A 15,578-nucleotide genomic window follows, 5' to 3' on the forward strand; every position below is an offset into this window, starting at 1 on the left:
GGAGGCAGGAGGAACAGAGCTGTGAGGAGAACCCTGTAGCGGCTGCTATGATGTATGACGTTTCTGCCACCTTTACCTAGAAGGGCTTCAAAGTGCAGGCAGCCCCAGAAGAAGAGGAACTTCCCCAGGGGAAGTTCTGGTGTCTCCTTGGAAAATCCCACTGAGCTGGAAAAAAAAAACACACACACACAAAAAAACCGGGTGTTTACTGCTTACATGTACAAGATCTTGTTTAACTTGCACACTTCTCCATGGGGCAGACTTACAGCATCATCATCCCCATCTTACAGGGTAGGAAACAGAGCACAAAAATGTTAAATGACTTACTCAAGGTCACAAATGTTTGACCCCAAGTATATCCAATATCAGAGTGCATGCCTTTAACCACTAAGCCACATCTCCTCCAGAGTGGGAATAAGTCACCTTGATTTGTCCATGTAGACCAGAGGCCACTTTTGACTTGAGATACTGTTTGGCAGCCAAGGTGAAAAGAGTCCTTGTTTGGTGAATTAAATACACAATGAACAAAGACCCCACAACTTTGGAGAAATGAGCTACTAAGGCAACTTCAGATACAACAAGGAATTAGACTTTACTGATGGTGTTCTAGACCTTGAAGTAGTCAGTCCAGGGGGAGAGGGTAATATCTTAGACCAACCACAGTCAATGTCAGGCCAGGGGAAACTCCATGTTGAAGCAAGGGGGGCTCTGGTGCAGCCCACCCTTCTCACCAGCTTCCTTCCCATTGCCAAGCCTGCTAGTTATGGATTTTTTTTTTTTTTACTAAGAAAGGAGGCAGCCTAGTATTTTTCAATTTGCTGAAAAATCACACGGTGAGTTAATGCTAGAGCTTGCAGTACTCCATATGTGTGGCTGGTCAGAGATGGGCCTCCCGGGTATGAACCTTTTGTTATTTTGAAAGCACTTTGGCTCAAAGCTGGATGTTCTGGAGTTGGCCTTAGTAGGCTGATGCAATGCCACAGACTAAGCTAGAAACAAGTGGGATACCAGCGCAGAGGGTATTCACAGCCCTCTCCCAGCGACAGGGGAAGTAGGCCATCATCAGGCTTAGGGAAAGGAGTTGAGAATGTTCACATATCTAAAGGCACTCAACCCACAATGAGGGTAGCAGCTGAGAGCTCTGTGTCAAGGGAAAGGGGTGTTTAAATCCAGGCTGTCTCCTCAGAGTTTCTCAAACCCAGTTAACCCTTTGGCTTATAGGAAAATAAAGCTGACAACTTTCAGAGACAGCCAGTACGTGTGATGCAGCAAGAACAGAGGTACTGAACCTGAAGCCAGTTCTTCAGAGTTATTATTAGTATCCACATCCCTCATCATTATGATTTTATTCTGTTATTTATAGGACAGGAGAAGTTACCAGACACATTGATCATGGGAGTGACCAAACACACCATTCCTGGCTGAGAACACTGCCGTGGTCATAGCCTCCAAGGAGAGAAGAGTCCTCAAGGCATTGCTCATCCAGACTTTGCCGTGTTTTGACCATACCATCCTTTGCCCACGTGTGATTGGACAGAGGAGGATGCTTGGCCCAGGACCTCCATGCATGGACCGACTGGTATTGTCAGATGTGGTCCAGCTGAATCAAAGATCATTCAAGTTAGATCTTTCTCTCTTTGGGAGTTGATTTTGGAAATGAAGAGAAAACAAGCCAGCTGGTAGCGGGACAAGAATCATGGAGACACACTTAGAAGAGGGGTGTGAAGATTGTCATCGCTGAGTCACCCTGATGCTGGAAATCCAGGACCAATGGTTCTGAACCCAAATGCCTGTGCACACGGGCTGGCAGCTACCCTCACAGGTGGGTACCATATTGTGTTCAAGGTGGAGGATGTGCCTTTTGTTGTAACTGAAGATATATATTGTTACAACAGTGCACCTCAGACAGAATGTTGAGAGAAGTGTTCAACATGTAGAATGGGAGGACCGCAAATGGGCACATTGTATGGGAGAGGTGTGAGAGGTAGAGTGGACTGACAAGCATGGGCAAAGGAACCTCGTGTTTCCTAGGGTGTGTGCAAACTTGGTTTTGTGAGTACAGAGCACAGTTGGGGCCATAGCAGTTATCCTCAAATGAAAACACAGGCTTGAAGAGTAATCAAGTGAATGATATAAGTGGGGATGTAATTTAATCCCTTTGAAGCCTTGCCAAAAATTCTAGTGTTTGAACATGCACCATGGAATTAGTCAGGACCCTTTTAGTTTTAAGTGACAAAGACTGAACTCAAATTAACTTACAAGGGAATTCATGGCTCATATAATTAAAAAATCTAAAGGATGGTACTGATTTTGGTCCTGGCTGGATCCAAATGTGCAGTATCATTGGAAATTAGGGGCTTCCCTGGTAGGTCAGTTGGTAAGGAATCTGCCTGCAATGCAGGAGACCCAGTTCAGTCACTGGGTCGGGAAGATCCCCTGGAGAAGGAAATGGAAACCCACTCCAGTATTCTTGCCTGGAAAATCCCAAGGACAGAAGAGCCGGGCAGGCTACAGTCCATGGGGTTGCAAGATCGGGCATGACTTAGTGACTAAACCATTGGAAATTAGTATCTATCTCTTACTCTTGCTTTCCTCCAATAGGGTTTATTCTTTGGTTGGCAGCAACTCCCACACTTGACATGATGGCAAGCACTGGCTTCATGTTTCATGCTTACCTCCCCCCAGCTGAGGAGGCTCAGCAGAGTAAGAGTAATTCCCTAGCAATACAGCCCAAGTTCCAGGGATGGCTCTCATTGGTCCACCTTGGGACATGTATCCATCCCTGAACCAATTACTGAGGCCAGGGAAAAGCAGCAACCTAATTGGCCTGGCCTGAGTCCTGTGCCACAGCTTTGGATCTAGGGCAAGATGTCAGTACTACCAGAAGACAGGGCTTAAATTAACAATAGAAAAATGGTTGTCCCTGGAGACATGTTGAATAGGCGGTCACACCAGATATCCACCTCGGCCCCAAACAAAGTAGTTGACTGCAATCTCTCTGAGGTAATGATCCTTGAACTCTTGACATGAACCTTCTTGAATGCTGAATGACTTTCTGATTCCAATATCCATGAAAACTAACTATAATTTAATGGCAGATTTATCTACCAGGGTTCTTATTAACAAACAACTAACTCACTCTAGTATTGTTACCTGGAAAATCCTATGGACAGAGGAGCCTGGTGGGCTACAGTCCATGGGGTCGCAGAGTTGGACATATCCCAGAGACTGAACAACAACAACTCACTCTACTTTGTTTAAATAGAAGAACAATGTATGAGAGGCTATTAGGGGCTTACAGACTCTCTGGCAGAGTTAGAGAAGAGGGCTTGAGGCTCTGCAGCTGTAAACCCTGGTCCAGTCACAGGCTTGATCCCACGGCCTCTGGCTCCTGTTACTGGGAGTATCTCTCCCTGTCCTGCCGCCTCTGGGGGCTCCACACTCCTTGCCATACTTCTCCCCCATCACAAAGATGCAGTCCTGTGTGGCAACTGCTCCCTTGCTTTTTACTCTTCTATTTAAGTTTCAAGTTGCTGCATCCAACTGGCAGAGCCCAGGCCACATGTCTGTGTCTGAGCTGCAGAAGTGATTTGGGGAACTGAGTTCTGATCTCCATCCCAGTGAGGCAATGGCCCTACCATGGCCTATTTCCATAACTTAGGAAGGTTATTCAAATGATCCTGGGCTGGCACCAATATGAGCCCCATCCACTATACTGCACTCCAAATTGTCAGGTCTTCTGCATCTTCTGGGTTCTGGAGAGATCACACAATGGGGCTAATGCTCTTTATTTCCACAAGTGGCTTCCCAGTAGATCTGTGAGTAGCTGATTTTTGTGACCAATGGAACCCAGTTAACATAGGTAATTTGGTGATGTAATTTAGATAAAATTTAGCTTGGGGATAAGTATTTCCTTGCCAGTAAGATTGGATTGCCAGAGCTCATGGTTTTTTCGTCAAAAAGAAAGCCCTCAGTGGGTCTCTTGATGGTCCCTGTAAAATATGGCCTCATGGAGCCCTCCCAGGAGTGCCAGCCCACAGGCATTTAATAGGCATTTTCACAGAGCTCTACAAGTGCCACCCTGGGCTACTATTTAACCACAGACCATCCCCAGCCATTGACAAGAAGCTGAGTTGCCAGGCAAGGGTCTTCTTGGCCTGATAAAGTCCCCCTGGAGTCTAGAATCCTATAGCAGCCCTTGCCAGGAAATTGGATTATCTGACCTCCCTCCTGTGCTCTCCACTGCCTGATCAGGAGCTGAAGTCATTCAATTAAGAGAGAGTTTTTGAGCATTAACTATGTCCCAGGCATTGTACTAACACTGGACATACTCTGCCCCCCAGGGAGCCTTCAGACAAGTAAATTAGCCAAAGCTCAAATGGCGCGAAGGGAAGCAAGGAAGGGGATGAAAATGTTCAAGTGCCATTATTCAGAAAGAGATGCTTAGTTTTCATTTTTAAGCAGACTTATTGATCAGAGTGATGATGGAAGCCATGGTCTTTGACCTCATGTAAAAGCATAGTCATATTTTCCCAACACGTGATCTAACAAAGAAATGTCTGGAATTGGTGAATTCATTTATGTAAAGGTCTTCTAAAGGTAATGCCATTAAATACATTCAGTTCGATTTAATAGATGAAAAGAATTAAACCGGAATAAATAATGACCACATCAGAAAATCTAGCCGCTGCAGTCAATTGAATATACATAACTGACTGTAGTAGGAAGTCTGGTCTTTGGCTCCTGGGAACGCGTGGAATTCCTCTCAGAATACTGACATATTCCACAAAGCAAAATATGGTCTTTGACAGCTAGGGTAAAGAGGACGTTTCTGCTCTAGACCCAGAATACCAGACCACAGGCCTCATCGTTTCCACGGAGGCGGCAGGTGCCCTCAGAGACCACTAGGTGTCGCTGTGAACCTGTGAGAACGCGGCCTCACGCTGCGGGCACATTTCAGCTGGGTCTGTTTTCAATCAACACGTTGTCAGTTTTTCTACCCGAGGCCCCAGGGGTGTGCTAGGAATTTTTATTTCCTGAGAAATCCTGTGATTCAGCTGCCCTTTGTTGGCCCTGCGCGAGAGAATGAAGGCTGTGCTTGCTCTACCAGCTCCCCAGGCGGGGGGCTCCCAAGCAAGGGTCTTCAGGCCACCAGCCACCTCTCCCCTCTCTCTCTCTCTGCTCTTCATCGTTTGCTTCAGCCCTGTTGTCCCCCTCCCTTTTTGCCTCTTCACTTTCCTTTTTATCTTTCTCACCTGGTGCTCAGTGACACTAATGAGCCCTCAGTTGCTCCATGGGAAGGGCCCCATCCTGGAAGAATGGTCCAAGCCCTGGTGAATTTCAAGACATCCAAACAAGCTCCAGCATCAACTAGCTTGTACATTCTGACCTCACCTTCCCCTTCTGATTCTACACTCAGCCTTGCCCCTTCTTCTAAAGCAACCCCAAGATTAAGGCAGTGTTGGGATGGGAGCAACAGGAGGCTAAGCGGAATTCCAGACCCTCGTCCAGCATGAAGGCGCTTAGAAGCCACACCTCCTTTCAGACCCCACCTGCCTCTGCCACTTTCTAGCTCTGAAACCTCTGGGAGGTAACTCACCCTTTCTAATCTTAAATTCTTCATAGGTAAGTGAGAGAGTACCTCCAGATGCGTTATATTAAAAAACATTATAAATACAAAGGACTCCATGAGATGTTCCACATTATAAGCATTCTATAAATGCAAAGTGATTTTAATAATTATTATATGGACACTTAGACACATCAGCATACACTCAAACAAACATTCTCTGGAACTTGTGGCAGGATCATGTGTTAAGGAAAAGAAAAGGGAAAGGGAAGTCGCTCAGTCGTGTCCGACTTTTTGTGACCCCTTAGACTGTAGCCTACCAGTCTCCTCTGTCCATGGGATTTTCCAAGCAATAGTACTGGAGTGGTTTGCCATTTCCTTCTCCAGCGATCTTCCCAACCCAGGGCTTGAACCCAGGTCTCCTGCATTGTAGACAGACACTTTACCGTCTGAGCCACCAGGGTCATGTGTTAAGGGAACAAAATCCAGGGGTATTTATTCAGAGATTCTAACCCTCTCTGTACTTAAGTCAACAGTGATTAAGTTGTTCTGAGTCTAGCTGGGAGATGTCTTCATCGATAAGCATAGTTTGCTTGGCAAAATGCCCTGATCACTGTCCTGTGGTCTTCAAGGAAAAGGCCACTCATGGGTGGAGTTGGCCACTCCCTCCTTCAGGTTTGGTAGGGCTGTCCTGGTTTCCAGCAACCACACTGCTGTTGTGGATTTCTGTGGGTGGCCACAGGACAGAATCCTGACTGTGGGAGCCCTGTGGCTGCTCTCTGCAGGGCCTGCGCCCTCATACTCTGAAAAGCTTGGAGGAGGTTTTAAAGAGAGGACCCAGTGTATTGGAGATGGTTTCTGGACCACTCAGAGGAAGCCAAGTGGCAAAAAGAGCCCCTGCTGACCAACATACATAACTGCTGCCCCTTCGCCTTGGGGAGGAGGAGGCTGTTTCTGAGTGAACCAGATCTTGATTTAACGTCTTTGGAAAGCACTTGAATACTCATAACCAAGATGAGGCTGCTTTTGTTGAGCAGCTGACTGGTAGGGAATATGTGTAGAACAGAGCAAAGAATAGACCATGCCTTTCGCACAGCCCAAAGCTGCATGCGCTGGGCTTGCAGGGCTGCAGGAGGCCAGTGGCTATTTCAGATCCCAGCTCAAGCCAGATGGGAGAGGACGGTCTCAGAGCATGTCTGCTGGTCCAGAAGCTGGTAGTGATGCTGCCTGTGTAAGGGTTGATTTCTGCAGCTTGGGCTTTCAGGGAAGAGATACTTGGTCAGAGGATCCGTCTGAGGGTTCAGTTATCTGACACCTTTCCACATCAGAACACAAATCAAAGAACATAACTGAGCCCTTCAGCATAGGCTCCGTGGAGGCACACCCAGGTTGGTGTCCAGGCTCTGTGACCTCTGGGCAAGGTCCCTTATCTCTCCACCCCTCAGCTTTCTCATTAAAATGCAGCTAACCAGGCTATCCTCAGAGTGCTATGAGGATTTGGAGTTCATGTAACTAGTGTACCGGAGAAGGCGATGGCACCCGACTCCAGTACTCTTGCCTGGCAAATCCCATGGACAGAGGAGCCTGGTGGGCTGCAGTCCATGGAGTCGCTAGGAGTCGGACACAACTGAGCGACTTCATTTTCACTTTTCACTTTCATGCATTGGAGAAGGAAATAGCAATCCACTCCAGTGTTCTTGCCTGGAGAATCCCAGGGACGGGGGAGCCTGGTGGGCTGCCGTCTGTGGGGTCGCACAGAGTCGGACACGACTGAAGCAACTTAGCAGCAGCAGCAGCAGCAGTGTACCCAGCCCATGTTAGACACACAGTTGCAATCCAGAGGTTTGTCCAGACCTGTCTGCAGACTGCTCAGGTGCAGAGGAAGCTCAGTGAGGTCAACCAGCACTCCAGACCATGGGCTACCTCCTCATGCCAGACCTCGACAGTGTTTGGGAAGGGCCGACACTATCACATCCTGGGCCAACGGATGAGAGAAAACATTTTAAAACATTTGTCTATTTCAAAAGTTTGTGACAGCCTAGTGGATTGCTGGTGAGAATGTAAAATAGTGCAAGGACTTTGAAAAAGAGTGTCATGGATTTTCAAAAAGATCAATATAGAAATATCATATGACCTAGCATTTCCACTCCTAGGTATGTAACCGAGAGAAATTAGAGTGTGTCCATACAAGAACTTGTACACTAACATCCAGTGCACATTATTCATAATAGCCACAAGGTGGAAATAACCCAAATATCCATCAGTTGATAAGTAGATAAATAAAATGTGGTATACTCATGCAACAGAACATTATTCAGCCATAAAAAGGAATAAAGCCCTGATATCTGCTACAACGTAGATAATTCTTGAAAACACGCGAAGTGAAATAAGCCAGATAATACAAAAGGACATATATGATATGTTTTCTATTTTTATGAAATAGCCATAGAGACAGACAGTAGGTTAGGGCTTGAAGAGTTAGATAGTGGTGATGGTTTCACAACTCTGTGAATATACTTGAAAACCACTGAATTTATTGGTATGTGAATTACATCCCAAAACCAATAAAAGTGTTACCAAATAAAAAAGACAGCTTAGCATATCATTTGGAGGGTGTTCTGACTGTGGAAGAACAGATGAGATGGGCAGGACAGGAAATGGAGGAGCTCTTGTGAGCCTCATCTATAAATTAGATTAACCAGCTTCCCTCCCTCGGCCACAGATTGTGTTTGGACCCTGCAGGAATCACAAGGCTTCTGAGTGCACTGGGGCCCCACATGGGCAGCGGGATGCTCTCGTCTAAGCACTGGGCCTGTCTCACTTAGCAGGCACCACACGGGAAAACTGCAAAGCTCACAAGCATGCTTAACACTTGCAAGGATCATGTTCTCCCAACCCCAAATCAGGACTGATAATTATGGTTCACGCTCACAGGAATGGTAGGAGATACCATTTTAAGTAGTGACTGTCTCCAAAAATCCCATCTTGAGGCTCCAGTTTTCTAGGACACACTCACCTCCCTATTTCCTTCTAAATTAATTTGCTAAGAATTTAGACTCTCTTGGAAGTCACAGGACACAGGTTTTTTGTTTTTGTTTTTGTTTTTTTGTACAACTCAGATCTCCTGGTAAAAGGCTTTTAATCACAACTGTATTTTTTCAGATTGTGAGCTAATCTAATGCATGGCTTGGATGAATAAGGTACCTGTGACCTTTTCCACAGCAGGGCACTGAGTTCCGATCGAGAAAACGCCATCCAAGTCTGTTTGCTCTGCTTCTATGAAGCCTGTTTGGAATCTTGACAGGACTCAGTTCAATGCATAGAAATACAGAGGGCTTCTCTCTCACAGTGTGCTTGTGTGTGTGTGTGCGCACACACACACACACACACACACACACCACCACCACCACCACAACCACCACCACCATCACCACTCCAGACAGCAATAACAGTAGATTTCACAGCCTGGTCAGGGGGCAGTTGCATTCAGGAAGCATTGTTTGGTGTTACGTGAAATAACTGTATTTGGAAGCTTCCACTGAGGGAGTGGCTAGACCCTGCAGGGGCACCTTTATTTAAGATGGGAATTGGCCCAGGAGAACTCAGGGCTTCTTTTGTAGCTGAAGCACTCCTTCCAAAAGGTTCTTCAAGGTTTCCATGTGCCCAACACCCTGAACCAAGCCACTGCCATCTCATACCTGGATTAATCCAAAAGCCACCTCATTGCCCCCCTCTACTTCCACTCCTGCTCCCTGCCTCCCTCAAGTGAATTCTCAAATCAGCACTCTGAGAGATGATTTAAAACAGAAAATATGTTGCACCCCTAACCCTGCCATGTCTCCTCATCACATTCAGAGCGAAAGCCGAAGTCTTTACCATGGTTTACAAAGCCCTACATGATGAGCCTCTCATCCCTCACTGCCTCATCATACCCTCCACAGACCACACATACCCAACCCTACCTCCAGATACGCGCCCACTTTCCCACAGACACCTGTGCAAAGGCGTTTTCTCCGGTTCTTGTGTTCATCACTGTTCCTCCAGCTAATCCTCAACTTGGTTTTCGCTTTGCACTCTCTGCCTGGGGTGTCTTACCAGTTACCTGCATGACTCTGCCGGCTTCCACTACTTGCCTCTCACCTAACTGTGGGCCTTCCTTGACCACACTATTTAAAGCAGCCATGCCCACCCTTCATAACCCTGACCTTGTTCATAGTTCTCAATAGCTCTTACCACCATTAAAATATCATATATTTATACATAAAGGATATATCTACCTATGACATGTGCATACATATGAAATATGCATACATGTGATATATATGTACATGTGTATAACCTGTTTATCTATCATTTCTATGGAAATAAACAAAGGCTAACTATATGAGAAAAGCAAAGCATATTTATTTGTACCTTACTGTAGTAAGCAAGTCAGCCACCATCACTCTTGGCAGAGACTCAAAAGCGGGCAGAGGAATGGGAAAGCTTTGTAGTGGAACAAAGAGAAGGCTTGGGGTGCTCTGATTGGAGGCTGTCAGCCTGGGGAAGCTGTCGGTGGGCTCACTGGAGGGAGTACATCCTATGGTGTACATTTAGTTTTCTCTGGCTGGTCCTAAGTTAGAAGTGGAGATAAAAATTAGGGAAGATGACTGTTATCAAGTCCTGGCCATTTGGGGCTGATATCCCAGGGACGGGGGAGCCTGGTGGGCTGCTGTCTATGGGGTCGCACAGAGTCGGACACGACTGAAGTGACTTAGCAGCAGCTACAGAACTTATTGTTTAGCTTCCTGGATTGTTACTAGAAACAGCCATTCAGCTTCCTGCAAGCCTGACTTATGGCAGGCTGGCTTCCCGGGCTGTTTACTGTAGATAAGGGGGTTGCTTTCCTAGGCAGGTTGCTGCAGGTTGTGTGGGCCCAAGTTCTATGTTTATATGTGGTTGGGCCATCGTCCATTTTCATATTCAGTCTCTCATCCCTCACTAGAATGTTAACACTAGGAACATTGTTTTATTTACTGCTGTCTTCCCAGAGCCTAAAACAGTTCCTGGGACCTAATCGGCACTCAGTAACTATTTGTTGATCACCATCACGTTTGTGTAAATCTAGTTAGAGAAGATGTACTCTGCTACATGACTCAGGTTGGAAACCAGCCGTCACCTTGCTTAATTCTATCCGGTTCTACAAATGTTTGTTGAATAGTTGCCATGCCTCCGGAAGGCTCTATATTGGCTGCGGTTATTCACCCCCAGGTGACACAGGACAAGCACTGGCTGAAAATTGATTGACAACCAAGAATCTGAATGCTTCAGCCTTCGCTGAACATTCTCTTCTCTCCCACTGCAGACTCACAGCTAGCTCTGAGAGTCCTTCAGCGTCCAGGTCATCCCTCACACTTTCAGAGACTGCTGTGGCCCCATCTGCTTTCTCCCATGCCCACTACCCACGAAACTCATTTATTTCACATTCAGTGCCAGCAGTCGGAGAAGGCAATGGCACCCCACTCCAGTACTCCCATGGATGGAGGAGCCTGGAAGGCTGCAGTTCATGGGGTCGCTGAGGGTCAGACATGACTGAGCGACTTCACTTTTACTTTTCACTTTCATGCACTGGGGAAGGAAACAGCAACCCACTCCAGTGTTCTTGCCTGAAGAATCCCAGGGATGGGGGAGCCTGGTGGGCTGCCATCTGTGGGGTCGCACAGAGTCGGACACGACTGAAGTAACTTAGCAGCAGCAGCCAGCAGTGGCTGCTGTCTTTTCAAAGAACTGGTTATCGTCTCAGTTGTATTATTCCTTTGAGCAGGTGCCACATCTCACCTCCCATACACATAGTGAGGTCTCGGTGATCTGAGTCTACCCCCCATTCCCCACCCCATCCTGTGACTGACCTTTTCCCTGGCCTCAGAATACATCCATCCTCCACATAAGGAAGTCACACCTGACTCAGAGCTGCCATGCAGAGGTTATAAGCAGTATGCTGTTCAGATAACCCAAGACTGGGGCCCCTCCTTGGGCATCTCAAGTATTTTCTAATAAAGGCTCCCTATTAAATTTGGTTTTTTGGCCAAGCTGAGCAACATGCGGGATCTTAATTTCCTGACCAAGGATTGAACCCTTGTCCCCTGCATTGGGAATGCGAAGTCTTAACCACTAGACCACCAGACAAGTCCCCACATTAATTTTTTTTTTAATATTTAAGCGATTCTGAAATATATCCTCTTCCAAAAAGGAAATTCCAGACTTGGGTTAATTTATCTTTCAAATAGAACACTCAAGGAACCAAGAAACAGACCAGGATGGGAGTGCAAATAGAATCTTTGAGGATGGGTCACAGCAGGCTGCCTGTGGCCACAGCAGGCCGAGTGTAAGCTCCGAGAGGGCAGGGCCCTGGGGCTGCTGTGTGACAACGAGTCAGCACCAGGCACATAGTGTTTGCTCCGTAAACATTTACTGAATGGATGGCAGGTGTAAACACACACGGTAAATTTGAAATCAGAAATGCCAAGTTTCAATAGCCATCATTTTCTAGATTCACTATTTGGTTGCTTTAATTTTCTCAGCCATTACAAAACACATTACACAAAAAGGCAAATGATAGATCTACAGACGTGAAGGGAAGTGAAGTCGTTCAGTTGTGTCTGACTCTTTGCAACCCCATCGACTGCAGCCTACCAGGCTTCTCCATCCATGGGATTTTCCATACTGGAGTGGGTTGCCATTTCCTTCTCCCTACAGATGTGAGACAGGGCTATAAGGAGCGTAAGCCTCATTGCCCAGTTTTTCTTCACACGTGCTCTGAACAAAACGGGACAGCAATGCAGACCCTGCTTCCTACTGAACACGAGGGAAAGCTCCAACTTCAGAATTCACCATGGGCTTCCACATCCCTCAGTGGATCCCTCTGTGACCTGACCTCTGAACATGTTTGCTTTAATTTTTAATGACTCAGAATCAGGCAAGTCAACATTAGATACAATAAATTTATATGTGATTAAGTCCTTGGGAAAGAAATGTGAGAGAACTTTTACATGGTTCCCAATGGAGAAGGAAATGGCAACCCACTCCAGCGTTCTTGCCTGGAGGATCCCAGGGATGGAGGAGCCTGATGGGCTGCCGTCTATGGGGTCGCACAGAGTCAGACACGACTGACACGACTTAGCAGCAGCAATGGTCCCTGGCTTGATTTTACTCAGGTAATTTATTTTTCAAACCTGGTTTAAATAATCTAGTCCTAGACCTGAGACTTCTGATTGCCCCTAATTGAATAGTCCAATATGCAAAAGAAAAAGGCAGTTTCTTTTGGCAGAAGTTTCCTGGTACTACTCCTGACCCATATCTTGGGCTCCTCAGTGTTCACATCTTGGGGCTTGGAAGACGAGTCTTCCTGCCCATCACCAGGGAGAGAAATGACTCTTCAAGCAGACCCTGGGCTTCGAGAGGTCCCTCCCTGTGCCTAACTTAAATCTCTCTTTCTGTCCAAGAAGCACGATCCCCTCCTGCCCTGTCATCTCAGGAGAAGGGAGAACAGCTGTTTGCCACCCTCCTTTTAATCATCCTTAATGGGCTCGTAAACAGTTATCAGGCACCCCCTTCAGCCTTTTCGGAGCTTCATTTTACTTACATTGAGGCTGAGAGCTTCTGAGGAAGGCCTTTTACTCGGGGCCCCACAGACTTGCCGAGTCTTAAATGGGTAATCAGCCACTTCACCCACTTTAACCTCCACAAATGAGCAGCTCTGCCTTCTTTGCAAAATTTAAACCTATTCAAGGGAGTTCCCTGGCAACCAACCCTTATTAATAAATCACACTTGCTCTAGGCCAGGATGGGGCATTTTCTAAATGTTTCTTTTTCTTGAGAAGTCACACCAACGACAGCAGGCACACAATAAACAGTGCAGCTGCTCCCTCCCAAGTTCTGCATTTGCAAGATGGATCCTGGCTGCCTCGTACAGGCCATCCTGGGCCTGGGAGAGTTCTCATCTGTTACCCCAACCGGGAAAGTGGGTACTGCTCCAGTGGACTCTCATCTAGTCCTTTCCTGTGGTCACAGCAGCTAAGGAGCAGGACATGGAGCGAAGGTGAGGATTACTTGGCCTCTACCAGGCACACACTGAAAATTTCCATTTTCTGTTCCATCACAGGGAGGCTTTATGTTTGGATCATTGCTTGTGCCCACGGTGAATGTCTCAACTGTATGAATGGCTAGGGCTTCCCGTTGTGTCTCTACTCAGTCCTGTGGTCTCCCTCAAGAGGAGGTAGAGAAGTAGCTGGGCAGGTAGGTTGCAGGGTTGATGTTGTTTTAGCTTTGCAAAAAAGAGTGGCTTTATTTCAAGAGGAATTTTCACCAGGGTGACTAAAATGAAAAGGACTGACGACACCAAGTGTTGACCAAGGAGGAAAGCAATCAGAGCCCTCCATCATTGCCGGTGGAATCGTAAACTGGGGCCACCAACTTGAGACTCCTCAGATTCCAGCAAGGGCTCTGGCCATCCCACTCCTAGGAATAGGCTCAGAAGAAACAAGTGTTTGTGCTACCAAAAGATGTGGAAAAGGAAGTTCACTGTGCTGTAATCTATAATAGTAAAAAAAAAAAAAACTGGGAGCAGCCACCTAAATGTGGGATGGATAAATGACATGTGGTAGATTCCCTCAATGGGATAAGATATACAGTGAAGAGATGGATGGTTACACACAGACATGATGCTTAGTAAAAGGAGCCAGACACAAAAGAGTGTGTTCTGTGTAATCCCATTTATAGGAAATTCCAAAAAGGCAAAAGTAATTTATGACAATAAAGACCCAAATAGTGGTTGCCTCTGGCAGGAGTCTACATGGTATCAAGCTGAGTGCCTTAGATCTGTGCGTCTTATTGCTTTATCAGTTTTACCTTAATGAGAAGGAATTAAAGGTATCTAGTGTGTTTTCTTCTTTCCAGATGAACAACTTATTATTTATTCATCCTTTTTTCCCCACTGCTCTGCCTCTTTAGAAAAAGATTAGAGGTGATTTACAATGGTGTTGAACTGTATTTATCAGTGAAGAAATCTGGGAGACACCAAAATTAAGGCAGGGAAAAAAAAAATGTGGAACCAGATGGGAGGGTAGCCCTCAGAATTTAGGCAGCAGGTCTCCTGCACTTCCCGAGGGTGAATGGAATGGAATGCGGCTTCCTAGAGTCAATACGAAGAAGAAACACAAGTCCACATTCAAGTTAACAGTCCAGCTGGTCAGAGGCACAGATGATTGAGCAAAACCACTCCTGGGCCATCTCAGAAAAAGGCAACTCTGGGATCAAACCCATTTCTGTTTAAAGTTTGTCAAACACTCCTTCTGGGACCCTGGATCCCCTACATTTTCTGCCTCCCACTCTGCCCTTGAAGAATGTAAGGTGAAGCGGCATCCAGACAGTCAAGTTCGCTCACTGCATTGCCTAGTTCACTTCTCTGGGTGCCGTTTGGGGGATGCCCCTCTCGTGAAGGCTGAGTTTCTGTTCTTTGGGGTGCTTGGCATGCTGTCCTGGCTCCTGGGCCCCAGGCCTGCATCCTCAGCCTGGACTTTGATGCTCAGACCATCTCTTTCCTTGTCAGTGCTCCTTGGTGTCCTGGTCCCTTCCTGAGGGACAGGTCTTCTTGGAGCAGCTCCCTGGGGGCTGGACTCTTTCCATTTTGGCATTTGGGTTAAGGAGTCTTTCCACTTTCTGGCTCCAGTTTTTGAGTTGAATTCATATATTGCCCCAGTAACTAGGGGGAAAAAGAAATACACAACCAATATATAAACAAAGGAATCCAAGTGCTTCTCTGCTTCCCCCCTCCACTCAGCTCTCATCTCACCCCCAGCTAGAAAGAAGGAAAGCAGGCTTGTGAAAAACACAGACAAGCTGCAACAGCCTGCCCTTTCCAAGAGCTGAGCTACGTGGCTCTGACCACTCGGGTTGCAGATCTCAATGCTTCCCTAGAAAGAAAGGTTTAAGAGAGTCTCTTCCCCAGTGGCTCAGATGGTAAAGAATCTGC

At 46.6% G+C, this 15,578-nt stretch overlaps 1 protein-coding gene and 1 long non-coding RNA gene across 2 annotated transcripts in view; one reads left to right on the forward strand and one right to left on the reverse strand.

The window, feature by feature from the left end:
- Nucleotides 1-1,367: 1,367 nt before the first annotated feature.
- Nucleotides 1,368-15,578, forward strand: part of LOC113891544 — a 59,987-nt gene continuing 45,776 nt past the window's right edge. Inside the window, exon 1 of the long non-coding RNA XR_003510792.1 lies at nucleotides 1,368-1,822. This is a non-coding gene — a long non-coding RNA (uncharacterized LOC113891544). The remainder of the gene's footprint in view (nucleotides 1,823-15,578) is intronic.
- The window catches only part of CDHR3 (cadherin related family member 3), a 68,791-nt gene continuing 67,517 nt past the window's right edge, over nucleotides 14,305-15,578 (reverse strand). Inside the window, exon 19 of the mRNA XM_027539683.1 lies at nucleotides 14,305-15,308. Within this exon, the coding sequence (XP_027395484.1) occupies nucleotides 15,004-15,308 (305 nt within the window). The 3' untranslated portion in view covers nucleotides 14,305-15,003. The remainder of the gene's footprint in view (nucleotides 15,309-15,578) is intronic.

This window comes from Bos indicus x Bos taurus, chromosome 4 (genome assembly GCF_003369695.1).
Source record: "Bos indicus x Bos taurus breed Angus x Brahman F1 hybrid chromosome 4, Bos_hybrid_MaternalHap_v2.0, whole genome shotgun sequence".
Classification (NCBI taxonomy): domain Eukaryota; kingdom Metazoa; phylum Chordata; class Mammalia; order Artiodactyla; family Bovidae; genus Bos; species Bos indicus x Bos taurus.